The sequence below is a fragment of the Geotrypetes seraphini genome, chromosome 2, assembly GCF_902459505.1.
Source record: "Geotrypetes seraphini chromosome 2, aGeoSer1.1, whole genome shotgun sequence".
In the NCBI taxonomy this organism is placed as follows: Eukaryota; Metazoa; Chordata; class Amphibia; order Gymnophiona; family Dermophiidae; genus Geotrypetes; species Geotrypetes seraphini.
In genome coordinates, this window is record NC_047085.1 from 339,144,169 (window position 1) to 339,170,880 (window position 26,712).

General features: G+C 41.3%; 1 protein-coding gene across 1 annotated transcript in view; it reads left to right on the top strand.

Moving 5' to 3' along the window:
* HECW1 (HECT, C2 and WW domain containing E3 ubiquitin protein ligase 1) overlaps positions 1 to 26,712 on the top strand; it is a 318,284-nt gene that overhangs the window by 137,303 nt on the left and 154,269 nt on the right. The window contains exons 9-10 of the mRNA XM_033932848.1: positions 9,646 to 9,747; positions 21,046 to 21,196. Of these exons, the coding sequence (XP_033788739.1) occupies positions 9,646 to 9,747; positions 21,046 to 21,196 (253 nt within the window). The remainder of the gene's footprint in view (positions 1 to 9,645; positions 9,748 to 21,045; positions 21,197 to 26,712) is intronic.

Below are 26,712 nucleotides of genomic sequence, written 5' to 3' on the forward strand. Positions count from 1 at the left end.
AATTTTAACCGCAGCTATAAATACTCCGCTTTTCTTTTCTTTTTTCATTAATGGCCATGCATCATTATTGCCATTAACACATGGCCATTTTTTAAAAATACTGTGGGAGCGCCTTCTACCTCTTATTTTATGGGTGGTAAGGGCTCCCATGTTATCTGTGTGATAACCAATTAGCATGTGGTAAAGTAAATTTACTGACTGGTTAGTAAAGGAACACTCACTCTCTGCTTCTGACATGTTCCATCAAAAGAAATTGACAAAAAAATATTTAGTCCACAGTTAACACGCACACATGGCAAAACTAATGGAATGCTTAGTGTGTCCTGCATCAGGCCATTTGTGCTGCATTAGGCCTAATGCAACTTAGGGCTCCTTTTACTATGGTTCACTTGCATTACCACGTACGCTAACCCCGCGCTATGCGCCAAGAACTAACGCCAGCTCAATGGCGCAGCTTAATAAAAGGGGCCCTTAATAAAAGGGCTCCAAAGTTATTTAAAGTGGATACAACAATATATTTTAGATTTCAGAAATGGGTGATCAGTATGCAAGCTGAAAACTCTTAAGAAGTTTACTTGGGAAATTTAAATGTAACCTTGGGGTACATCCTGCACGACAGCAAGAGTAAGAAAGTGGGGAGTGGCAGGCACTCCACACCCAAATCAAACAAGAAAGGAACTGTGGAATGAAACATATGCTGCACTATAAAAATTTCCAACAAATAATCAAAAAGATGCAAACAAGCTTACATATAAAATAAGGAAAAAGAGCCTCAGAACCCCGTTGGAGGCGACAGTAACACTTTCAGACTGGAAAAGGTAAATCACGCCATAGGCTTAAAAAAGCCCTCAACTCAATATCAACTTTGTGCCACAGAACTTTAGTTCTTCTGTGGTGGTTGTCCACAGTGTGCCTAAATCTCCAGGGGGGAGTGTTAGAGGCATGTTTTAAGCATGACTAAGGTGGGCTTATGATTTGTACTTTTTTTCTGCAAGAATCAAACATTTTGGAAAATGTCCAGAACATAATTTGGACATTTGTGGACAGACCTGTCTTAACAACAAATAAGTGCCAAAAAGGGTGCCCAAACTGACTAGATGACCAATGTAGGGATGAAGGCATGACCCTCCCATATTCCCCCAGTAGTTGCTGTAGATGAGCCTGATATAAGGCGTTCATTTTGTTTTTTGCAATTGGTTTTGAGTTTGGAGGATCTTTATGGCCAGAGTCCTTGAAACAGATGTGCGAAACAGGGCCGCTGTCAAGCCTAGCTGAAGCAATTTGGAGGGCTGACATATTGAAATTGTTGAGGACAGCCTTATATCATTGTCTTTCATTTTGAAATTGTTTTTGAATATTGAATTTTGTCCCTGGGTATTCCTATGTTTAAGAGGACAATACTACACTATTCTGTATGCTGTATTACTATACTATAAGAGAGCTATGGAGTTTTTTGGAGACCAATGACTGTGACTGGTCCCTTTTGCACTACGTAGTTGTGCTGAGTTGTTTGGGCATATCTGTTTCTGAGGTCTCTTTTTTCTCCACAGTTTGAATGTATTGCAGCTATTTGTCATAGAGTTCTTTTGCTATATAGTATTTTTTTTGTGTGTGTGTGTGGTACAGTACATACCTTTAACCACACCAAAATGATATTCATACACTCCTAATATCAATACATACATTAATTGTAATATGTAATATACAATACATTAATCCTAATACATAATACAAAATCTGCGGTGATTTTGTAATATCGGAAGAGATTATTGAGATAAGTGCTCATTTTTTACCTTCACTAAGATTTGAAATAATATTGAATAAGGATCATTTAAAAAAAAAGAAAAATAAGAAAATAGTGAATTTAAAGCGGTGTTATATGAGACCAAGGATGTATTTCTCTATGACAATGCTTTCGTTGCCATAGAAGGTTTCACAGGAATTTTCCTGAGAAACACTGAGGTCTTTTCCGCTTCTGTAAATTGAAGAATCTGTGCACATGATTTCCGATATTAGGAGTGTATGAATATCATTTTGGTGTGGTTATAATTATTGAAGATATTCAGCTTGTATTGTAAGAACAGTACATACCTGCCAGATATTATGGCCAGCGAGCAGGTTTCTGGAGTAACTTAGTGAGCGGTGTATCAACCATAGAGATGGGGACTCAGGCCCATATCCCACTCTAATTGCTACACTTATGGCGTAATATGTGAGTTTTCCAAAACCTACCTTAATCCCACTGTACCTACATATAGGTAACACTTGCAAGCATAAGGGCTATAGGAGTGGTGTACAGTTGGGTTCAGTAGGTTTTGGGTGGGTTTTGAAAGGCTTGCCATACACTATAAGGGGGTTCTGGTGAGATGTATACCTGGGCCTTTTTGTATGAAGTTCACTGCAGTGCCCCCTAAGGTGTCCCACTTCTCTGCTGGGATGTCTCTGTGGCCAGTCTACTAGAAATGTTGGCCCCTCCTACATCCCAATGACTTGTTTTGTGTGGAGTTTTCTTGGATGCGTTGTTTTCGAAAATTATGAAGAGCTAAAATTCTGTGACACAGAGTTGATATTGAGTTGAGGGCTTTTTAAGCTTATGATGTGATTTACTCTTCCCAGTTTGAAGGCATTACTGTAGCTTCCAACAGGGTTCGGAGGCTTCCCCCCCCCCCCCCACCCCTTTATATTTAAGCTTGTCAGGATCTTTCCAGATATTTGGTGGAATATTGTGTAGTGCAGGCACTCCACACCTCATAACACTGGGGCTATCATCCAATCCTCCAGCAGTCAGCTAGTCATTCCTGAAATCCTAGCTGTCCAGTCTGAATGGCTATTCAAGACAAGACAGGCCTTTATACATGGAACTCTTTACGATCACATACAAAAGATGTTTGAATGGACAGTATTCAGGATTGAAGCCTTGATTGGCACTAGGGATTACAAGTTTGTTTTCTTTTCTTTTATAACTGTGGTATTTCAGAATAAAAATCCTTCGACATGTAGATAGTTTTTTTAAAGTAAACATTAGAGCAAGCTATCTGCAGCAGGGCCCACTGGAACAAAGGGCTAGATTCAATAAATGGTGCCCAAAGTAAAGCACTGGGATGTTCTGCGCTGGGATTCTGTAAAGGGCACTGGGCGTGGAATGACCTTTGCAGAGTACCAGCTTAGGGCTCATTTCGTACCTAACTCTGGGCATGAACATTTACGCCTGTCGAAGGCTGGCGCAAATGCCCGTGCCCAACATAGCAGTTAGGCAGGTAAATGCAGGTAATTCTATAACAGTGCACCTATTTCTGGGAACGCCGCTGAACTTTTCATGCCCCTCCTATGACCACACTCCTTTTGGAGTTGGTTTGTATGTTACAGAATACAGCATAAGGCATATCTGTGTAACTTCTAATTACTGTCAATTAAGTGCTTGCTAAGTCCAATAATTGATAGTTGATGCATAGTTAACCAGGGGATAATGGTTTCTGTGGCAGATAACATGCACCAACCTTTAATTTTATTTTTTTTTTTTTAAAAGACCCCTTTATTCTTTTGCTTTTTAGGACCTTGTTTACTAAATAGTTTTGGCACAGAAACAAGATGGAAGAAAATCTTTAATAAATAGTCTCACAGGACTATTATACAGGTCTCTGCTGCAAAATCTGTGTTACGTTTTATTAAACCCCGCTCCCCCCTTTTACAAAGCCACGTTAGCAGCTGCTGCTGCAGTAATCACTCCGACGTCCGATGGGAATTAATGGACGGCGGCATGTTTGCCGCACGGCAACCGTTAGTGCGGCTTTGTAAAAGAAGCCCTATGTTTGTAAAAATTTGCAAAGCATGTGCATTGGAAATTTTTTTTGTTTCATTGTCAATTTTTGTGGTTTACGGTTTAATTTGATATATCGTACATAATTTAACATTTCTAAGCAGTTAACAATGGCAGGGCCCTTTTCCTATAGGGCGTCCTGACGGGCAGCTGCTATTTCAGTGGGAACTTTTTTTCAGGGGAACTCAGGTTGGTTCCAGTTTTCACACTGCATCTGCACCAAATTGGTTTCAAGCAAATACTCATAAGAGCTCAGAAAAGAATGGGTAACGTTCAGTTTCTCCTTTTTGCATATCTCCAAGTCATCAGGGTAAAGTGATTTTTCCCACAATGCATCTATGGAATTTTAGCTCTCAACTCATTAAAGAAAAGTTGAAATATATATGTGAAGATTTAAGGGATCAAAGATTTGAGGTCTGGAAGCAATTTGTTGAGAGTCACTGCGACACATATAATTTCTGTTTGAGAATTTGATACAATGTACATGGGTGCAGAAAAGCAAGCCTTGCACCCTGACAGGTTAATGAAAATTGCCCCTAAAATCCTATATTCATAATTTTTTTGTACATTTTTTTTCTCATCTCACTTATCTATTGCAGTTCTCTTGAAAATTCAGGTGCATTTTCCAGTGAGGGGCTAGAAAGAAGCTTCCATTAATGTCAAACAGGTTTCCCTGGGCTTTTCTGTAGATATACATATATGCAGTATGCACAAATGTGCACATTGTACAAAGAACTATCATCAATAATTCTCAAACCGGATAGATTAATACTTATGAGGGCACATTGGACAGTTACTAGGGAGAAAGCATTCTTTTGGTTAGCTCCAGATTTATGGAACAGCCTACCGAAAGAAATTCAGTCCAAAATTAGTTATAAAAAATTTAAATCTACTGTATATTACAGGCCCACTTTTTTTGAATGGTGTTTGATTTGTCAGCCATATAGTAAACAGACTGGGTCATGCTCTAGGGACAATTCCATGTAATATAGATAGATACTGTTTGGGGTTTGAAACGGACCTGGTCCGATTCTGGTCCCAAAACCGCCCTGCACACACTCTGTCGCCTCTCAGATATCTAGAGACAGTCTCTGTAGGAAGAAAGGACACTCAGGCTCAGGTTTGTCCCAAAGAGATTGTCCATTTATTATGAGTTTTTCATCCATTTTTATAGCATTATACATGGGTCAGTTTTTTCAGCATATGACTGTAGGAAAGACTATATTTGTAATAGGAATGTAGTATGATAGGGTGAGTGAGTTCTTAGAATGCATGTGATTAAGGGCTCCTTTTACAAAGGTGCGCTAGGGCCTTAACACACGGAATAGCGCACACTAGCCGCTATTGCCTCCTTTTGAGCAGGCAATAGATTTTCAACTAGAGCGCGCTATAGCGCTCGCTAATCCGGTGCGTGCGTTAAAAACGCTAGCGCACCTTTGTAAAAGTAACCCTAATGGAGTTCCTTTTCTTTCTTTTAAGTTTGTAATTGTTAATTTGTAAACTACCCCAATCTGGCAGGGCTGAGCAATATATCAAGGGTTGTTGGTTTTTTTTAATAAATATAAACATAATTGGAGTATGAAAAATAGGAGGGCTTTTATGGAGTGGATATTATCATGTTCAAATTAGAGGTCTGCACGGGAACGTGGATCGCAGGAATCCCGCGGGAATCCGCCCCCTAACTCATGGGACTCCCATGGGGACCCCCCTCTAGCCAATGGGACTCTCATGGGAATGGAAGGCTTTGGAAGCAGGGTTCGTCCATATAATATAATGGACATGTTAGCCTTAGTAAAAGAGGGGGTTTATAAGTTAATTGCCTGAACAGAAAACAAAAAAAGGGTTCCACCAAAGAGATTCCACAAGGAAAACAGCAGCACAAACACAAAAGAAACTGTGGAATTGATGATCCTGTCAGAAGTAATTGCTGCTTTTTATGGAAACGGGCGGGGTTGGAGGTAATTCCTTGCAGGGATGGGTGGGGATGGAGAGGATCCTGATGGGGATGGGTGGGGACCGAGAGGATCCTGGCGGGGACGGGTGGGGACAGAGAGGATCCTGATGGGGACGGGTGGGGACGGAGAGGATCCTGGCGGAGACGGGTGGGGACGGAGAGGATCCTGGTAGGGACGGGCAGGCCCCGCGCAACTCTCTAATTCAAATGCCTTCACTAGCTCTGTATTATCAGCACATTTGATACCCAAAACATTACAAAAAAACATCTACCTACATTAGACCAAGAAAACTGCATGTACTGTAGTTGGTACAACTTTCTAGTCTACCATATGGCTGGTGCCAAAATTCACAAAGTTTGTTTTTTTTTTTCATTTTTTTAGAGTTATATTTCTTTTTATAATTTTAATCAGAGATAAACAACCAGCCACTGAGTATACAAATTGATGCGTCATCTTAAGTATCAAGACCATTATCCCACCTTATCCTCCACCCAACTACAATTAGACACAGATTTTAATTTCATATCATGTAATGTCATGCTTCCTAGGAAAAGGTATCCAAGTTTCCATGTTCCAAGTTTATTAAAATTTTGATAAAACGCCAATCATGAATTCGAAGCGTTTTACAGTTTAAAAAAAAGGGAAATACAAAAAAGAGACTAATAAAACAGGACATAATTGACATACGATAGAACAGGAGGTAAGGGGGGGAGAACTACAATATTTAAAAGAAAAGCAAACGATGAAGGGAAAAACAAAAGGGGGAGGGGGAGAAACAAGATCAGGTTATTGTTGGACCATAAGCATTAAAAAGACTGGGTCAGTTTTCCTAAGCATTGAGGAAAGTATGGCGCAGTGGTTAATCCTTTCAGGACCATAAGGATCGTAGGCCAATTTTTGTGGTTTTGACGACATTTTTATGGTAAAAAGGGCTTGCAGATGCCAAAAAATTGATTTTTTTGGTGAAATATCATTATTTTTTTTTAATAAAATCACACTTCTGGCTTATGGACAGTGTGGCAAGTGAATCTTCTCGTCAATCTGGCAAAGACGCTAATGAATGAATGTCGGAACCAGTTTGTTTACATAAAGGCAGTATCATATGGAATCCGTACATATCAAATTTAGAACTGTAGACTATCCCAATCAAAATTTATAGGATTTTAAAGTTATGGGACAAATATGTCCCTTGGTCCTGAAAGGGCTACAGCTATAGCCTCAGCACCCTGAGGTTGTGGGTTCAAATCCACATTGCTCCTTGTGACCCTGCGCAAGTCACTTAATCCCTCCATTGCCCCAGGTACATTAGATAGATTGTGAGCCCACCAGGACAACCAGGGAAAAATGCTTGAGTACCTGAATAAATTCATGTAAACCGTTCTGAGCTCCATTGGGAGAACAGTATAGAAAATTGAATAAATAAATAAAGATGAAGTATTTTAACCCTCCTTTGAATTTATCCAGATTATGTTCTGTCCTGATGTGGGTTGGTAAAGAGTTCCAGATCATGAGAGCAGTTATGGCGAATGAAGCAGCCTGATGTGTGCTGATAATCTTTAATGAGGGCATGTGGAGATTCAAGGAATCTAGGCGGATCGTGAGGGATGAGAAGTTTGTGGATGAAGGCAGATTCTGTAGTATTTGGGGCTTTGAATATTAGAATAGCTATTTTGTATCTTGCAAACTCACTGCATACCACTGAAAGCAATGCAAAAGTGGGCATAACTTTTTTATTTACTGATATAACCATTCAAATTTCACATATTGGTAGAGTAACTCTTCCTCTATACAACGGTACTACTCAACATAGTCTCCATCAAAAGTGATGTATCTGTGTCATCGTTGAACCCAACTCTCAAATCTTCTTTGAAAAAATTCAGGTGTGCACTGTTGTACACACTTCTTCACAGCCACTTTCACCTTGTCTGTGTCATCAAATTGATTTCCCCAAAGACTGTCCTTTATTGAACTGAACAGGTAGAAGTTGGAGGGCCCCAGATCCAGGATTTACAGTGGATGGGGAACCAGTTACCAACCCAATTTACTGATCACCTCATTTGTTTCCAAAGATGTGTGTGTTCATGCATGGTCATGGTGAATGTAGATCGTTTCCAGATTCTTGTTCAATCTCTTCCTCCTAATGGCTTCTCTAAGCTTCTTGAGTGTCTCAATATACCTCTCACCTGTCATGTTCCAGAAAATCAAAGAGAGTGATGCCTTTGTGATCCCAGAAAAGTCACTATAACTTTCTGTGCTGCACTGGCTATTAAACTTCTTAGGCCTCGGGGAAGATATGTGATGCCATTCCTTGGACTGATTCTTCATTTCCAGATCCTAAAGACATGCCCATGTTTCACCCCTGTCACTAGATCGGAAAAATATGTGTCTTCATTGGCTTGAAATTCTTCCAGCAGAACAGAGCAGACTTCCACTCTTTTTTCCTTCAAATTGGTTGTCAACTGCTGAGGTACCCACTTTGCACACACATCTAATACCCTTAGTCTTCCACCATCTTCTGTGTGGCATCATGGTCATAGTCCAGTTGTGCAGCAAGCTCGTGGATTGTGACCCTGTCCGCACAAATCAATTTATCCACTTGCTGACAATTTGTGTCAATGGTCGCAGTTAATGGTCTCCCACTGTATGGTTTGTCCTCAATTCTGGTTTCGCTTCTTTAAACTTCTTCATCCATCTGTGCACATTGCTCTTATCAATGCTACCATCTCCATAAACATTCTGTAGCCTCTGTGGCTACCTCTGTGGATGTTGGACAGCCTACACCCCTCCTTCATAAAGAACTCAATGATGGCACATTGCTTCTGCTTGAAATCTACTATTCACCTGCAATGAAGAAAAAGATTCTGAAAAACCTGTATAGAGGAAGAGTTACCCTACTAATATGTGCAAATTAAATGGCTTATATCAGTTAATACAACCGTAGATTAAACCAATGAAAGTGCTGGTGCTTTGAAAGTGCTCATGCATAAAATCAACCAGGTATCATAGTGAGAAACCGAGCCCCTCGACTCGAGTTTCGTGTCCTTCATCAGGAGGGGTCTCTGATAGATGTAAATGAAAATAAAAATAAAAATGTAAAGACCTATTCAACTACAACTGAAACAACTTAACATTGAAGAATAGACCAATCTAATGATAAAACTATGTGATCCTGTTTCATTTATAATTCTGCACTGAAACATGAGCACTTTCAAAGCACCAGCACTTTCACTGGTTTAATCTACGGTTGCCAAGTCTTCCAACAAGAGGCCTCCCATCAACAATTTCAGATAAGTTATCATTCTATGTTTTTACCACTGATTGATTAATGGTAACTAAGGGAGGAAGGGACTGTAAAGATTGCAATGATGGTCCCTCCGGCAACCTTAGTTGAGTGATTTCACTGAACAAAATTGGTTGTAGGGTCTGAGCACTTTACACAGCAAGAAGAAGAAGAATCATTATTCACTTATTTACATATTTGAATTATTTATCTCTTTATTGAGTATTTAAAGTATCAAGAGCTGTGATTTTGGACAATATTTAAAACATGAGAAACATTTATCAGTAAAAAAAAAAAAAAAAGGTAATTAACCCTAGAAATCACATACCCCACTATTGGTACCTGCAGGTATTTTTGACCATAGAACATGAAAAACATCAAAGTTGTGGGGAAAAAAATTATACAGTCCCATTCTAAGGGCCCTATAGTACACAAAATGTTAAAAAAATGAAAGTTGCCCCTCCAAACATTTGTAGCATTTATCTCTGTTATTTATAACCTCATGTTTGGTACCTTTTCGCTCAGCGGGACACATATGTATCATGATTTACCTCTTTGCTATTCTGTTGACTTCTTTTTTTCCTTGTTCATAGGTGACTGTCCCTTACCGCACAATGCACAGCCCGTCAACCAGCATCCTGCTTTGCGACCTGACCCCCACCATTATCCAACCATTGATGAACCCCTTCCACCAAGTAATTCTTAATTTATTGTGGTCCCTATTATTGGAAACGCTCTCGATCTTCTTCTGCAGAGGAGAGGTGCATTTCAATGGCTGCCATTCTCAATCGCCTCTGTCAACTGGGGGTGGAACTCCCAAAGCCACTAGAGGCCCAGGAGCGAATGCCAGCAGAAACCCACCCATGAGACGAGCCAGCAGCGGAGACCTGCATAGGGTCAATGTGAGAAAAGCCACAGCCAGGGCCCTTGCCTCACTTGCTCCACCAATGCTCTTGTTATTAGGGGTGTGCATGGGAAGATTGTGTTTCCTGTCTTTATAATCATTTAATTTCTATGTTGTGTGTATCACTTTGTTTTCCATTATAAGTTTTTTCTTTTTCATCATAGTATGCATTACTTTTTTCACAATGTGTGCTGTATTTTTTATAATGTTGTTTTCTTTGTAAATTGTGCACATAGGGCCCGATTCTGTATAGGAAGCATGGTCTCAGCAGCCACCTAAGGCTTGAGAATCACACACAGGCATCCTATACAGAATCCCGTCTGACCTAATAGACAGATGCCTAACCCCGCCTAACCACCCGATTCTCTAACTGACACCCATGTTACTGGCGCCATTTAGAGAACTGCATTGCCACTGAGCTGATCGTAGCAAGGGAATCTCCCTGCCTTGATCAGCTGAGTGGCAGTGAACCCCCGAACCCCATGGCAAGGCAGCTGATAGGAGGGATGCCCATCCCTCCTGCCGCCAACCTCCCCCCCTCCCCCACACACACTGTCCGCACCAGAAGGAATGCCCACTCCTTCCTGCCAGAACCCCCATAACAACCCCTGGCAGGAGGGACCCCCAAACCCCTCAAACCCCCGACACCCCACTCCTTAAGCACACCCAAACCCATAGGAGTAGCTTTAGGTATCTGGCCAATCGGAGTCATAGGCAACTCCCAGTGCATCCCAGAATGCACTGAGAAAGAGGCCTAAGACTCCGGTTGGCCCAGGTGCCGAAAACCCCTCCTATGGGAGGAACCTTAGGTGCCTGGACCAATCAGGTGCTTATGCTCCTCCCCAGTGCATCCTAGGATGCACCAAGAAGGGGAAGGACTACCATTCTGAAGAGGCGACCCTGCCAGCCAGAGGAAGCAGGCATCCCTCCAGTTGGCCTTGCTGATAAAGATAGGTGGGGGGTCCAGGTGGGTTTTGGAAGGTGGGGGGTTCAGAGGTTCAGGTGTTCATGTGGATGCCGGCAGGAGGAAGTGGCCATCACTTCTGCCGGGGACGTTTGGAGGGTACCAACAGGAGGGAGTGGGCATCCCTCCTGCCGGGAGTTTTTTCAGGGGCTCTGGCAGGAAGAAGTGGGCATCCCTCCTACCGTGGACAGGTTAGGGGGGTTCGGAGATGGTGGCAGGAGGGAGTGGGGTGGGGTTCGGGGGTTCCTTGCCATGATCAGTTTAGCAGCCTCATCTTTTTGAAATATAGGCCAACATTTTGCTGGCCTACATTTCAGGTGCCTATCACAGCCCTAGGGAGATGCCTAGGGCCACTTAAGCTCATCTAAAGCCACTTCTGGGCAAAAGCATGCCCACGCCCAGTCTTGGGCAAGCTTAAACGTCCCTAGGCGCCTCCCTGCACCCACGACAGACGCCTACAGTGTAGGCAGCCTGCCTTGGGTTGCTTTTATTTATTTATTTTTTTTAGAAAACATGTGTCTTGAATGGCTGATTAGACAGCGGTAGGATGCCTACTGCCGCCTACAGTCGGGATGCCATTTACAAAATTTGCCCCATAGTGCACAATACATCCCTTTATCATGCATTAAAATAGCAAAAAAAAAAAAAAAAAAGACAAAATGATGTTGTGCTAGGTTTTCAAGGACATTTTGGAGGGGAAATATTAACACAAAACAAAAGTAAATAATGCTGGGGCTTCTGTGCCCTTTTAAAAGGATCACACATTCCTACCCATCATTTGTCCGCTCTTAATACCAACTGCTCTATTTTACTGGTCTGAAATAAATGTTGTAATTGTTATGCTGTCACTGAGTCTCAGCATCAGGAAACCACAAATTGATGTTCAGGTCCTCCCACTTCAGTGATCTTAATTTTTAAACTGAAGGATAATTCCCGCTAGCCAGATTTAACCAGATAAACCTTCTAAATATTGATACCAGGGGCAGTGGAATGCCTTTTTGTTTTGGGGGACCGATCCTAGCTCTGCCTTCATCCCCACACTCAGCTCTACCCAAACTCTGCGACCAACCCCATACCATACAGTTTCTTATACCCCGCAAAATTTCAACAAGGATTCAATGTGGTTTACAATAAGATTATTGAACAAAGAAGAGATATGGCTTCAGCATCTCCTGATCCCTTACCTTCCACCAACCCTGCATGGCAGCTAATATGTCTCTCCTTCTTTACCTCTCAACCCTCCCTCCTCATAGTGTCCAGTATTTCTCTTTTCACCTCCACTTCTTCAACATCTTTCTCTTTTCCTCTTCCCTCCATTCTCACGGTCTCTAGCATCTTTCTCTTTCCTTTCACACACACGCAATGTGTTTATTTCCATATTGCCCTTCCCTGGGACAGCAATGCTACAAATGGAAGAAGAGGCATCAGGGCCAGCCAGCATGTGACCATGAACATCTTCGTGTTGCTCAAGGCCTGCCTCTTCCTGCCTCCTCCAGCCTTCCTGTTTTGGAGGGGGTAGAAACCAGCAGACCTTGAGCATGCAACCTACAGTTCAGATTGCAGCTTTGCTGCCGCAGTGGAGGGAAGGAATGAAGGAAGTACTTTGCAGGGGGAGGAGAAAGAAGGAAAATTTTGGAGGTGGCAAGAGACCCATGGCTCCCCTTCCCCCCACCCCCCAACCCCATTTTCAATGCCTGTGGTTGAACCCTATTAATACTAAAGCATTTCAACAAAAAATACAAATGTAAAAAAAAAATATACAATTTGTATACTTTTATATCAAATATATATTTTTTAATAAAGGATTGTCTTGCACTACATATTCATACATTAAAGAGAGTTTATCTTAATTTATATGACAGTATATAAGGTATATTGACATTTGGATTTTTATGATTATATTTTTTGCAAGTCTTTTTTTATTTGTGTTTAATTTTTTTGTTTGTATGTTATTGCTATAAACATTTGTTATATGTTTGTTTGAGTTGCTTAGTAATTTTGATTTGTTATATATATATACGAGTTATATATACGAGTATATATATTTGTTATATATATACGAGTATATATATATACTGTATATATATATATATATATATACAAGGGCTGTTCAAAAAGTATCAGACCTTAATTTTTCTTGCTTAAACAAATAAAGCTAGGGAGGCATGGTTGGTGCACATATGTAGGCGACCCTAATATGCATGCTTGAATTTTTTCACGCCTACAAAAGTTGTCAGTCACCAGCAAACCGCCAGTGAGTGAGAAAATATAAGTGAGCGCCGTCCGATTTCCATTTTTGACAAAATGAGAGAAAAAGCTGAACAACACTACTGCATTAAATTTTGTGTAAAGCTTGGCAAATCCCAAGTGGAAACTATCCACAAAATTCAACAGGCCTTTCGGGATGAAGCAATGCACCACACATATAAAAGAGTGATACAACCGCTTCAGAGATGACCATATATCAGTGGAGAGTGAAGCACGTTCTGGTAGGCCCTTAGCATCCAGAAATGAGATTGTCATTGACCAAGTGAGGACCCTGGTGATGCAGGATCGTCGAATCACGATCAGAGAACTTGCAGATGAGGCGAGCATCAGCCTTGTATCTGTTCATTCCCTTTTGACTGAGGATTTGGGCTTCAGAATTTCAGCATTCATGCCAAAGCTGCTAACGATCGAACAGAAGCAACTCCATCAGGACATGCTGGAGACTGTGAACAGTGATCCCAACTTCCTCAGCACAATGATCACTGGTGATGAGTCCTGGGTTTATGGGCATGACCCAGAAACCAAGTTGATGTCATCACAATGGAAGCATTTAACATCCCCGAGGCCAAAAAAGCAAGGCAGGTCCACAGCAATGTCAAAGTCATGCTGACCACCTTCTTTGACTCCTATGGCATGTTCATCACGAGTATGCACCATACGGCACAATCATAACCAAGGGGTACTACCAAGAAGTTCTGCATCGCCTTTGTAACGCTGTGAGACACAAAAGGCCGCACCTATGGGCAGCGGGCAATTGGCAGCTCCATCACGATAACATTGCCCATTCTTCACATTTGATATGGAGTTTCCAGGCCAAACACAACACACCTGTGATTCCTCAGGCTCCCTACTCTCCCAACATGGCTCCGTGTGACTTCTGGCTTTTCCCCAAGCTGAAAATGACCCTGAAAGAGACCAGATTTCAGACAAGAGATCATGCAGAATGTGACGGACCAGTGGCAGAACCATTGGAAAAAATGTGTGGCAGCCCAAGGGGACTGCTTTGAAGGAGATTGTTGTATCTGAATACGTGTATTTTCTATGAATAAAAGTCTGATACTTTTTGAACAGCCCTTGTATATACAGGTATGCATGAGTACTGGATATTTAATGCGAGCCCCTGGCACTGAATATCCAGGTGAGCTGCGATACACAGAAGTTATGTAAGTAAGGCTGATATTCATAGCCGGTACCTGCAAAACTAACTGTGCAAAGTTAGGACTGCTATTTATGCATAATACTGAGACCACCCCAACTCTACCCACAGACCGCCCTGACACAACCGAGATAGTGCAGTGGTTGTCAGATCCAATATTCCTTGTCACTGCCTAGTTAAGTGTCACTGAATATCAGCAGCCAGTCACTCAATGTGGTTTAACTGGGCCAAAACCTCTCCTGCCCAGTTAAATCATTTTGAAGATCTACCCCACAAGTAAACTGATTATTGAAACAGGGAAGAGAGGGAAGGCATAAAGAGTAAGCGAAAAGAGAAATAGTAATACGGAAAGATTAGAGAAAGATGACGTCTGTGAGGAGAAGAATGCCGTGGAGGTGTTAAGAAAGGAATGGAGGTGATATGAGGCTGACATCTTCACATGAAAAAGGCCAGCTTTGTTGATTCTGTGGCAAGACTCAGGCTGCTCTCATGTCTCTATAACAGACACTTCAGGTATTACATTTTTTTTTTACCACCCCCTTTTTACAAAACTGTAGCGCAGTTTTTAATGCCAGCCACAGTGGTAACAGCCGCAGCCGGCACTAAAAACCACGCTCCGGTTTTATAAAAAAAGGGGGGGATAGATAAATGCTTTAGTCTGTCATTTCTCTTTTTCTAATTAACGTTTTTCCTCTGCTTATCTAATCCTCTGCCTCATTACTTCTTCATGTCTCTCTTTCTCTATTTTTTTGACTCAGAGAACAGGATGATGCTAGATTCCACATTAGGAGTTACTACTGAGGAAAAAGATTTAGGGCTAAAATGGACAATACTTTATAATCTGCTCAGTGTGTGCTGGCAGCCAGAAGAAAAACAAGCGGAATTTTAGGAATTATTAGGAAAGGAATAGAGCATATATCAAAGAATATCATAATGTCTGTCATTCCATGCTGAAGGCACACTTTGAGTATTGTATGCAATTTTGGTTGCTGCATCTCAAAAAATATATAGTAGAATTATAACACGTAAAAAAAAGGTGACCAGAATGATTAAGGGGATAGAAAGACTCTCATATGAGGAAAGGCTAAAGAAGTTAGGGCTCTTCAGCTTGGAAAACAGACAGCTGAAGGGAGATAGGATTGACATCTATAAAATATTGAATTGAGTAGACATAAATTGCTTGTTTACTCTTTCCAAAAATGTAAGGACTAGAGGACATTTCATGAAATTACATTGCAGCACATTTAAAATAAGTAGAGAAAATATTTTTTTACTCAGTGTATAGTAAAGCTCTAGAACTCTTTGCCTGAGCAAGTGAGCAAAGCAGTTAGTGTAGCTGGGTTTAAAAAAATGTTTGGACAAATTCCTGGAAGTAAAGTCCATAAACTATTATTAAGGTAGACCTGGGGAAAGCCACTGCTTATCCTTGGAATTAGGTAGCATGGAACTTTGCCAGGTATTTATGGGACTTTGCCGGGTATTTGTAACCTGGACTAGCCACTGTTGGAAACAGATATTAGGCTAGATGTTCCCATAGTCTGACTTACATGTCTTATGTTCTTATATTCTTTTAAAAAGAGGGAAGTGTGCAGCAGGAGTAATATACCCTCCCCCCTCCCCCCTCCCTTTTCAAAAGTACGGAAGAGATTTTTAGTGCCGGCCAGCACACTGAATGTTCTGCGCTGCTCAAATGGTCATTGAGTTTCTATGAGCATCAGAGCAGCGCAAAGCATTCAACTTGGGGACCTGCTCTAAAACACCTCTTCTGTGCTTTTCTAAAAGGGGGGGGGATAGTAATTATGAAGGAAAAGCATTGGAAGAGGAGAGGTTTATAATCAAAAAATAAAGACGTCCAAAAACCGTCATAAGTCAGTACTTGGACGTCCTAATCGACGGGGCATCCAAGTGCTGATTTTCAAAGCTGACCTTCTGGGTGTATAGCAAGGCGTTTTGCCTGATGTTCATCCAGAGCTCTAAGGGGCATTTTTGGAGGCTTGTTATGTGTGTGTTATGAGCGGGCTTTGGGTGGGTTAGACTTGGATGTCTTGCAACAATAATAGAACCTTTCCCAGGCTGTCCTAGATGGAGTGTGTGGCGCAGTGGTTGGATCTATAGCCTCATCACCCTGGGGTTGTGGGTTCAAACCCCGCGCTGCTCCTTGTGACCCTGGGCAAATCACTCAGTCCTCCATAGCCCCAGGTACGTTAGATAGATTGTGAGCCCACCGGGACAGATAGGGAAAATGCTTGAGTACCTGATTGTAAAAACCGCTTAGATAACCTTGATAGGCGGTATATAAAATCCTAATAAACTTGAAACTTAGATGTTTTGGGCTAGACCTGTTTTAGAAGTGTCTACGTGCCACAAAGGTAACCAGACTTACCAGATGACCACTGGAGGGATTAAGTAATAACCCCCCCACACACACACACACACTCCTCCTCCAGTGATTACTAACTCTCTCCCACCCCACAAAGATCTGAATGAAACACTACATACATGTCTCTAGAACAGCAGCACTTGGTATGGGAAAGCCTAGTAGAACATCACACAGGTGTCTTAAGTAGCCGGGTGGGTGGGATAGTGAACCACAGAAAAGATGAGCCAGGCCCATAAGCCACTCTAACCACTACATTTATGGTGGAAAGCGTGAGGTCACCAAAATCCTACTTTACTGCCATATAACTGCCACCTGCACCATAAGGGCTATTAGGGTGATAGACAGGTGGGTATAGTAGAATTTGGGTGAATTTTCGGAGGGCTCACCATAAATTATAAGGGGGTTATGGTGAGATGTATATCTGACACACTTTATGTGAAGTTCATAGCAGTGCCCTCTAAAGTGTCCCACTGGTCTTTTGAATGTCTATGTGGCTAGTCCATAATAATGTTGGTGCCTCCCATGTCCAAATGGTCTGGGTTTGGATGTTTTGGACTTGGATGTTTCTGTGGTCAAAAATAGGGTATAAAGTTAGATATCCTGTTGGCCAAGATGTCATAGTAGGCGATTAAAAAAAAAAAAAATTGTGTGTGTGTGGGGGGGGGGGGGGGGTAGCATCTAGCAGTTCACCTTTCAAAAATAGATATTTCTGAGCCTCCAAATTTGGATATCTTGTGGGAAATGCCAAAATCAGGCTTAGACATCCGTTTTGAAAATGGCCTTCCACATGTAGTAACAGATATTTAGCTCTTGGCACTTGGTTTTTCTTCCTTCTATCCTCTTCTGTAAATCCTGTCCCTTTTCCCCTGTTCTTCCTATTTCCTCATCTGATGGGGAGGGCAGAAGTGATCTCTCCTTACTTTCCAGATCCCCATTGGCAACTTCTTCATCAGTGGCAGTGCTTGACCTCTAGTGGCAGTCTCATGGCACTACTACTAGGGTTCAGACTGCATCTTTAGTTGGCAATCTGACCCCAAGTACTAGCACCACAAGACTATTATTAGATGAGATGGAAAGGTATCATTTTTGAAAGAGGCAGCCACCAGGGCAGGAATGAGAAGGATCACTTCTGACCCCATTTCCCTCTGCACCTGTTGGAATGAGTCTTAGATTAATTGTATTACGGTGTAGGTTTCTTATTTCTTTGTTCTGTGTCAAATGAGGGACAGAGGTGGTCCTTCTGCATCACTATCCACCAGGGACAAAATCAAAACAAAGCTGTGTACAATCATTGATACTTTAAATTTGTAAGCCCCTATTTACTAAAGAGTGTTAAGTTGTTACAGTTACTACCACTTGGTAATAGTTAATTTACTGTGTGATAACAACAAAACCTTTGCATTGAAGGGGTAATTCTATAACAGTGTGTTTATCCAATCAGATACCCAGAGGGGCCTGATTGGTGCATATTCTATAAAGGACAGTAAGCATATACTTTCCTTTATAGAATACTAGTGGAATTGGGTATATAAGTATATATACACTTAGGTGCAAGCAGCTACAGAGTTAACTCAAGGGTTATCAACCCAGTCTGCAGGACACAACCATTCAATCAGGTTTTCAAGATATCCACAATGAATATACATGAAATTTAAATTTGCATGCATTATCTCTCTTATATTCAAATCTATCTTGTGCATATTCATTATGGGTATTCTAAAAATCTAACTGGCTATGGGTGTTCCAAGGACTGGGTTGAGAACCCCAGTTTAACAAAGTATTCTTATAAGTTATACACATAACTTTGCAATCTGAACATGCTCCGCCCATCCACCCATGTATACACTCACCATTAAACTATGCACTATCGGAGACATGCCCATAGTTATAGATTGGCAACATCCACAAATCTCAGGGTTGTAATAGTAATTCAATCCATACTTCATTCAAATTTTTGATTTAAGAACTTCAGCAGTATTACTCAAAGCTTGAAATGTCTGCGCTTTAAGATTTATGTACCAGCGTCGTGATTAGTCCTTATCTAAACACGTTAATATTATATCTTTTTAAACTTTTTTAGCGATTTACATTCTAACATTGCACTTAACTTATACTCCAGACAGAGGATTGTGTGCCCATCATGCACATGTTTCGCCAACCAGGATTTTTCAAGAACATACCCCTTTAAATGCTATACACGCCATACTCTCCAGCTTATTTAGGACAGAAAGTCCTTAAGTCAAAAGGTTTGACTTCATGAAGGATGGATTGAATTAATTTTACAATCCTGAGATTTGGGTGTCAGGTCAAAAGCGCGCTGGGACAAAGGCGCACCCAGACAATTGAGCGCAGTGCGGAGGCGCGCGCCGCTCAAAATTACTCTTTTTAGGGCTCCGACAGGGAGTGTGTGGGGGGAACCCCCCCCCACTTTACTTAATAGACATCGCGCCGTGTTGTGGGGGGTTTGGAGGGTTGTAACCCCCCACATTTTACTGAAAACTTCACTTTTTCCCTGTTTTTAGGGAAAAAGTTAAGTTTACAGTAAAATGTGGAGGGTTACAACCCCCCAAACCCCCCATAACGCCGGCGCGATGTCTATTAAGTAAAGTGGGGGGGTTCCCCAACAAAACCCCCCGTCGGAGCCCCTAAAAACAGTAATTTTGAGCGGCGCACGCCTCCGCGCTGCACTCAATTGTCCGGGCGCGCCTTTGTCTTTCGCGCCGTTGTCTATGAACCGAGATTTGTGGATGTTGCTATTAAATTGAACACTTGGGGTTAGAAAATATTGCCAGTGGAGATTTAGGGCTCCCTTTACAAAGCCGCGCTTGGGCCTTAACGCGCAAAATACCGCACGCTAAATTGCCACACGCGCTAGCCACTACCGCCTCCTTTTGAGCAGGAGGTAGATTTTCAGCTAGCATGCGCTATAGCGTGCGCTAATCCGGTGCGTATGTTAAAAACCGCTAACGCACCTTTTTAAAAGGAGCCCTTATATTCATAGTTACAGAATAGCAATTAGGTGCATATCCAGAATGCACACATATAAGGGTGTATAAGCCAGAATTCTAAATATTTACAAATATAATCATCATGCAAATGGAAGCACCTATTTTAAAGAATTACACCCTAAGGTGGTACCTCAGCCATACCCACATATGAGGGTGGATTGAAAAGTTTGTTAAAAAAAGCAAATTAAACAATGTAGTCTCCATCAAGGGCTATAACCTTAGTTCAAGTTTCCTTTTTTTTTCGTATCATAGGAAAAATAGCTTATGAAAAAACTGGAAACTCGCAAGACTAAGTGTGTAGCCCTTGATGGAGACTACCGTACATTGTGTAGCTTGACTTTTTACCAAACTTTTCAAACTAGCCTCTTAAATTCAGAGTGCCAACGAAGGTTGCCAACTAGATCCAGATTTGCCTGACAGAGTTGATTCAATCCTGGTAGGTTTTTTTTTCCCATTGTAGTCTCTAAGAAAATCAAGACTACAAGTCCCTGCATGAAATGAGGTAAACCCAGGACTGGATCCACACTGTCAGGCAAATTCTGGATCCAGAACCTACAGAGACCTGAATATTCAGTGCCAGTTCCAGATAGGGCCCAGCACTGAGTTTAATTTAGCCAGTGGCAGTCAGCACTTACTGAAACACTACCACTGTCAGCTCAGTACTGATGGTATAATATTTGTCAAACAAGCAAACAAAGCAAGTGAAGTCCACAATACACAAAGAATATAGAGAGAGCCCACAACAAGCAAGTGGGAATGAAAGTAAGGCACAGAGGTGACTAGATAAAATGTTCTTTATTATGACTTTTCATATAATAGACTCACCACAAGCTGTGTTTCGTTAAATTGCCTTCATCAGGGGTCCAAATCTAAAAAATATAATAAAATGCAACACTGAAATAAATCAGATGCAATTAAAATAATACAAAATTCTTATTTAATCTAATTTTGTATTATTTTAATTGCATCTTATTTATTTCAATGTGTTACATTTTTATTTAATTTTTTAGATTTGGACCCCTGATGAAGGCAATTTACCGAAACATAGCTTGTGGTGAGTCTCATTTATGAAACTGCTCTGCCTAATAGGTGTTCAACAGTAATGTCTGGATGTCAGAAGAAAGTGCTGCAGCTTATTAGTAACTACAGAATCTGTCATACACAAACTCCATGTACTTTAAAAGGCAGTATTTTTTTATGATGTAAGACTCTATTTATTAAAAAAAATAATAATAATGCACTGTTCTCTATATAATTGAGTTATGATGCATATCAAATTTCCTGAGAATCTCTGATTCCATTTTTGGTGCTAGACTGGGAAGCTCGGATAGACAGTCACGGAAGGGTATTTTATGTGGACCATGTGAACCGAACCACAACATGGCAACGTCCTACCACAGCAGCTACACCAGATGGAATACGCAGATCTGGATCAATCCAGCAGATGGAGCAGCTTAACCGGCGGTGAGTGATTCATGATTTAAAACAGTGGTTTTCAATCCAGTCCTCAGAGACCACTTGGCTAGTAAGGTGTTCAGGATATCCACAATGAATATTGTAGTAGTTAAAGTTTCTGGCTAGCTTGAAAGAGTCTATGCAGCACCATATGTCCATGCAGCAGTTTACCAGAATATGCCTTCCTCAGTCACCAGAGGACTTCTGCAGGCAAGACGTCCTTTCTCCAGTAGGCCTCAAAGGGCCTATAATTTGTCCTGTAGTCATGGCTTCTTCTCAGGCCAGCATTGGGGACCACCTTCACTCTCAGGGTGAAAAGGAAAATTCAAAACAACATTAAACATTGAGTCATTCTCTTGCCCCTTTAGGACAAGTGGGTTACAGTCTCTGACAGCATATCAAACAGAAAAAATAGCAGGACATAACTATAGCAATTTTGGGAGGAAAGTGTTTCTGTATCTAATCAGTTAATCTTTCTATTTCAGTTTTGGGGTTTGTTTTTTCGGGGGGGGTTTTTTTTGCTTTGACATCCATGTTCACCTAGTAATTTCATCAGTTGCCTTACTTTAAGTATGACCTGAGCTGCCAAGGGTGTCAACCTGCTCAGTGGGAGATTCCACTCTGCTCCGTTCATCTCTGCCCATTGTTCTACCCATCCCTGCTTATTGCTCTGCTTGATCTCGCCAAATTTCTCTGCCCCACTTCACCTCTGGAACAGCCAATTGGCTGCCAGAGGCAAAAAGAGTGGCCTGCCCATCCAGCAGCAGCAGGAAACGCTTCATAAAATGTCATCTCCTGCTGCCTTGGGATTAGTGGCAGCAGGAAATTACATTATATAAAGTGACTTCTGCTGCTGGACTAGGAGGCCACTCAATAGATGACCGTGGCTGACCTGTGGGAGTACAGGAGATGACCCTTAAAAGTGGGAGAGCTGGAGACTTGGTAGGTGTATGACAGAACTAAAACAGGGCAATGTATAATAAACTCACTCACACAAAATAACCACAGCACAATAAGGATACAAAAGGTGAAAGCCACAACCTTATCATCAAAAGTAGTAAATGTTAACACTTGTCATTTAAATCTTCTGAGGGGGGGGGACATCATATATTAAAGCGTATCAAATCATAAGATCTCTTATAACACAGTTATTCCAAATCCCTATCTGTCCACCTCCTCATATTCATCAAACAAATCATCATTTGATTTCTAAAGGTGGGAACAGATGAATCACAAGATAGAGATTTGAAATAACTGTGTTTTATAAGACATCCTATGATCTGATACACTTAAATGTATGATGTCTCCCCCCCCCCCCCCACCCCGCTGTAGAAGATTTAAATGACAAGTGTTAGCGTTTACTACTTTGATGTTAAGGTTATTGCTTTCATCCTTTGTATCCTTATCGGTCTATCTAAGTCTAACCATGAAAAGTCTTCAAAGACTTCAACAGATCCAGAATACTGCAGCTAGGTTGATCTTTGCAAAAAGCAAATATGATCATGTTTCCCCGCTTTTGTTAAAACTTCACTGACTCCCAGTAATCTCTAGGGTTTACTTTAAATGTGCCTGCCTAACGTTTAAGATCTTGCATGCCACTCTTCCCCCTTTAATTCCTCTATCCTGGAACTCTTTGAGACCTGATATTACCAGATCTATCCAAAAGCTTAAATTATCTTTCCCCTCGTTAAAAGGCGTTATCTATATTGGAAAATTAGGGAAATCTCTCTACTTTAAAATTATTGAGCTTTGGAATAATTTTCCTGTCCAGCTGCGTAATTTGGAAAACGTGGCTATTTTCAAAAATGTAATTTCCGCTGCTCTCTATATAACCACTAATTCTTATTATATTTTCCTTTCTTAAACTCTTGTAAACCGTGTCAAGCTCTATCCTTATAGAGAAGATGCGGTATATAAGCTTAAAGTTTGGTTTAGTTTAGTTTATTGTGCTGAGGTCTACATGATAGTACATCCTGGAACATTGGCTCATTTCAACCTTGGTGTTCTCTTCTTCCCTGCAGCCCAGTTGAAAGAAAGTGGCACTATTTAAATGTGCTAATTCTCCTCTCCATAATCTGCTCTGCAGGTCTTCAAGATGCCAGTGTGAGAGCAGCTAAAGTTCAGAGCAGAAAAGTGCCAATACAATAAGATGGGGGGAATATTCGGTGAGAAAGAGGAGGGAGGAGCAAGACTGAAGGATCAAGAGCAATAGGATAAGATTTCCACAGTTTTCAATTTTAGTCCCTGACCACAATAACTGTTTTTTTTTGTTATGTTTGATCTTATCCTCCTGCTAGATAGGGGTATTGAGGCGATGAGAGGAAGGTTGGTTAACTCCCGCAGTTGGCGCTGATGGTCCATTCAGTGATGCAATGATGGGCCATTTCTGATGACCAGATTGAATATCCAGTCTATTTCTGACTGGCTCAAACTTAGCCGGCTAAGTCAATTTTAAGAGCTGACTAGTTAAGTTATAGCAGCCAAAGATAAACTAGCTATTTGGACAGCCCGATTTGGCCACTGACCTTGACCAGTCAGAATTTAAAATCAGTGGCTACTGTGACATATAACCGGCTAAGTTTTAGTCACTACACACTAATATGCATTAGATGTAGCCAGCTATCTCCCACTGAATATTAACACTTAGCCAGCCAAACACAATTTAATCGGCAACAAGCCATTCCTGACCAGTTAAATGAGCTGAATATCGGACAGCATGTGCTTATCCCACGCCTTTTTGAATTCTGTCACTGCTTTTGTCACAATTACTTCCACCAGAAAGGCATTCCAGGTATCTACCACTCATTTGGTTAAAAAGTATTTCCTGGTGTTCCTTTTAATTTTGCCTCTTTGCTGTTTCATATCATGCCCTCTAGATCTGTAGCTTCCACACATAGAGGTAAAGGTTAACAACCTGTAGTTTCCACCTCTTCTCTGTTGCCATCTTTATGAAGAGGGACCACATCAGCCTATCTTCACTCCTGTAGAACCTCTGCCGTCTCCAAGGATCTATTAAAAGTATCTTGTGTAGACGACCTACTAGAAGCTTTCAGAATTCTCTTAGTATCCTAGAATAAGATAAATCTCATCCAGCCCCTTGGCTATGTCTACTTTTCCCCTCATTCTATATAGAGCACACACAGTTAAGCATACAAGTGGACACCCAGTTATGGAAGAGCACTAGTTGCATATTTAACTTAATTACCATACGTGTTTATGCGGTAGCCTATTCTCATGCACCAACATTGTGTTAAGGGCTTAATGCCCTTTATTAAAAGGGCCCCTAAATGAGGTAATATTGTAGCTTGAGCTACCTATGCAAATATTCAAGAATGGTCTGATTTGACAGATTACCCTTAGCATGCAAAAAAATATTATTCTCTGTAAGCCCTAGTTGGGTTTCCATTGTTAATCTAGAATCCAGGACTAGCTCCTAATATCTTAATCTCTCTGGAAAGAATTATAGTAGCCCTTGATAAGACTGGGCTAAACAGTGGGCAATCTACATTATTACAACCAATCTACAAGACATTAATCATTATCTAGAGAAAGTTTCAAAGCTCTCTTAATGTTCTATATCTCCTCTGTCTACAGTTTTCTATACTTCTGAAGGGAAACAAAATATATTGCAAACTCCTCCCAATAATATATCTCAAAAGGATAATTTGCCAGGGGGTATTTATAACACCACTTTGTCTAACCTGTCAGGGAGATTTTTTTTTTCTCTTTCCTCAGCACAGGCAAAATTAGTTGTTGAGTTTGCTTTTTCTCTGGAAGGGGTTTGGCTCTTAGAATGTATTTTCCAACAATAAACCATAATGTGCTTTCTGATGTCGCTAGATGTATGCAAACAAGATGGAAAAAGTTTTTACTTACATGAATCTGAGCTGGGTAAGCTGGGAAATGTTTCTCCTTATGGAGACTGGCCAAGCGTATGATGGTTTATAACGAGAGGGCTTCTGATTTGCGTGTATATAGCCAGACATGAGTTTACGAGAGTGCACGTTATGGAGGCTGTAGCAAGGCTTGCAATGTTATAAGGTGGTGCCTAAATTAAGACACCACAAAGGGGGGCTCTTAGTTCCAATTGCATAATGGTATAGGGTACATATAACCCATTAAAGAATACTAGCACATATCCAATTTGGTGCATCCAAAGGAGTAACTGCTTAAGCCAGGTCAATGGCTGGCATAAGCTGATATATCCTTGTGCACCCTGCAGTGCATGCAGCTGATAGCATTCAACCCATTGTGTGTATTGCTACATGAAAAAGGACACTCATGACCCGCCTACTCACAGGTACAGCCCACTTGTGGTTACATACCAAGAAGCCCTTTTACTAGAGCTCATACTAATGGACGTTAGCGTGTGCCAAGTGCCATGCGGCTCATAGGTATAAAATAGGTCATGCAGCATTTAATTCACACTTGGCTTTATTAAAAGGACGCCTAAGTGATATAAGAACATAAGAAGTTGCCTCCGCTGGGTCAGACCAGAGGTTCATCGCGCCCAGCAGTCTGCACCCGCGGCGGCCCATCAGGCCCATGACCTAAACTAAACTAAACTAAACCTTAGGTTTGTATACCGCGCCATCTCCGCAAGCGCAGAGCTCGGCACGGTTTACAGAATTAAGATGAAAGGAACTACAATGAGGGATAAAGGAGAGGGACTGAGAGGAAAGAGAGGGACAGAATACTGGAGAATGGGAGGTGATTAGATTTTTGCAAAGAGCCAAGTTTTCAAGTGTTTGCGGAAGGATTGGAAGGAGCTTGAGTTTCTGAGTGGGGATGAGAGGTTGTTCCAGAGTTCTGTGGTTCTAAAGGGGAGAGATGTTCCAAGTTTTCCTGCGCGGGATATACCTTTTATAGAGGGGAATGATAGTTTCAGTTTTTAGGAGGGTCTGGTGGAGTGTGGTTTTGAGGAATTCCAAAAAAATGGGATAACGGGAGGAAGGACCTGTAAAGTGATCCTTTTCTAAGCCCTTTAATCCCTCTTATCTTTCTATCTATACTCTTTCTATAACCTATCTGTACCTCTATCTGTATCCCTCAATCTCCCTATCCTTCAGGAATTTATCCAATCCTTATATGCATGAAGTCATGGATTTCATATATGGCGCCTAAATTTGGGCGTGCTGCTCTGCTCTTAACTATCAATAATTAGGTGACAACAAACAATTATGGAAGTTAATTGGCACTCATTAAAATTTGCATGTTCTATAAGTCTAACTCCTATAGAGTATATCCCAACAGCGGGCGTGGCCATGGGAGGTTACATGGGCGTGCCTGTGCATTCCGAAAAGTTATGCGTATAAGTTATAGAATACTGGGTCAGTGTGCCTAACTTGGGTGCCAGCATTTACACCAGGTTTCACAAGTCTGGCACCCACAGGTAGGCACAGGAATCAATGCTATGTACAGTTCTACAGTATAAAGTGTTCCTGCTTAGTGCTGAGGTTTTCTGCATCTATTTTTAAGCATGATTTATAGGATTCCCTCCCCCCACAACCACCACCCAAGTTTAT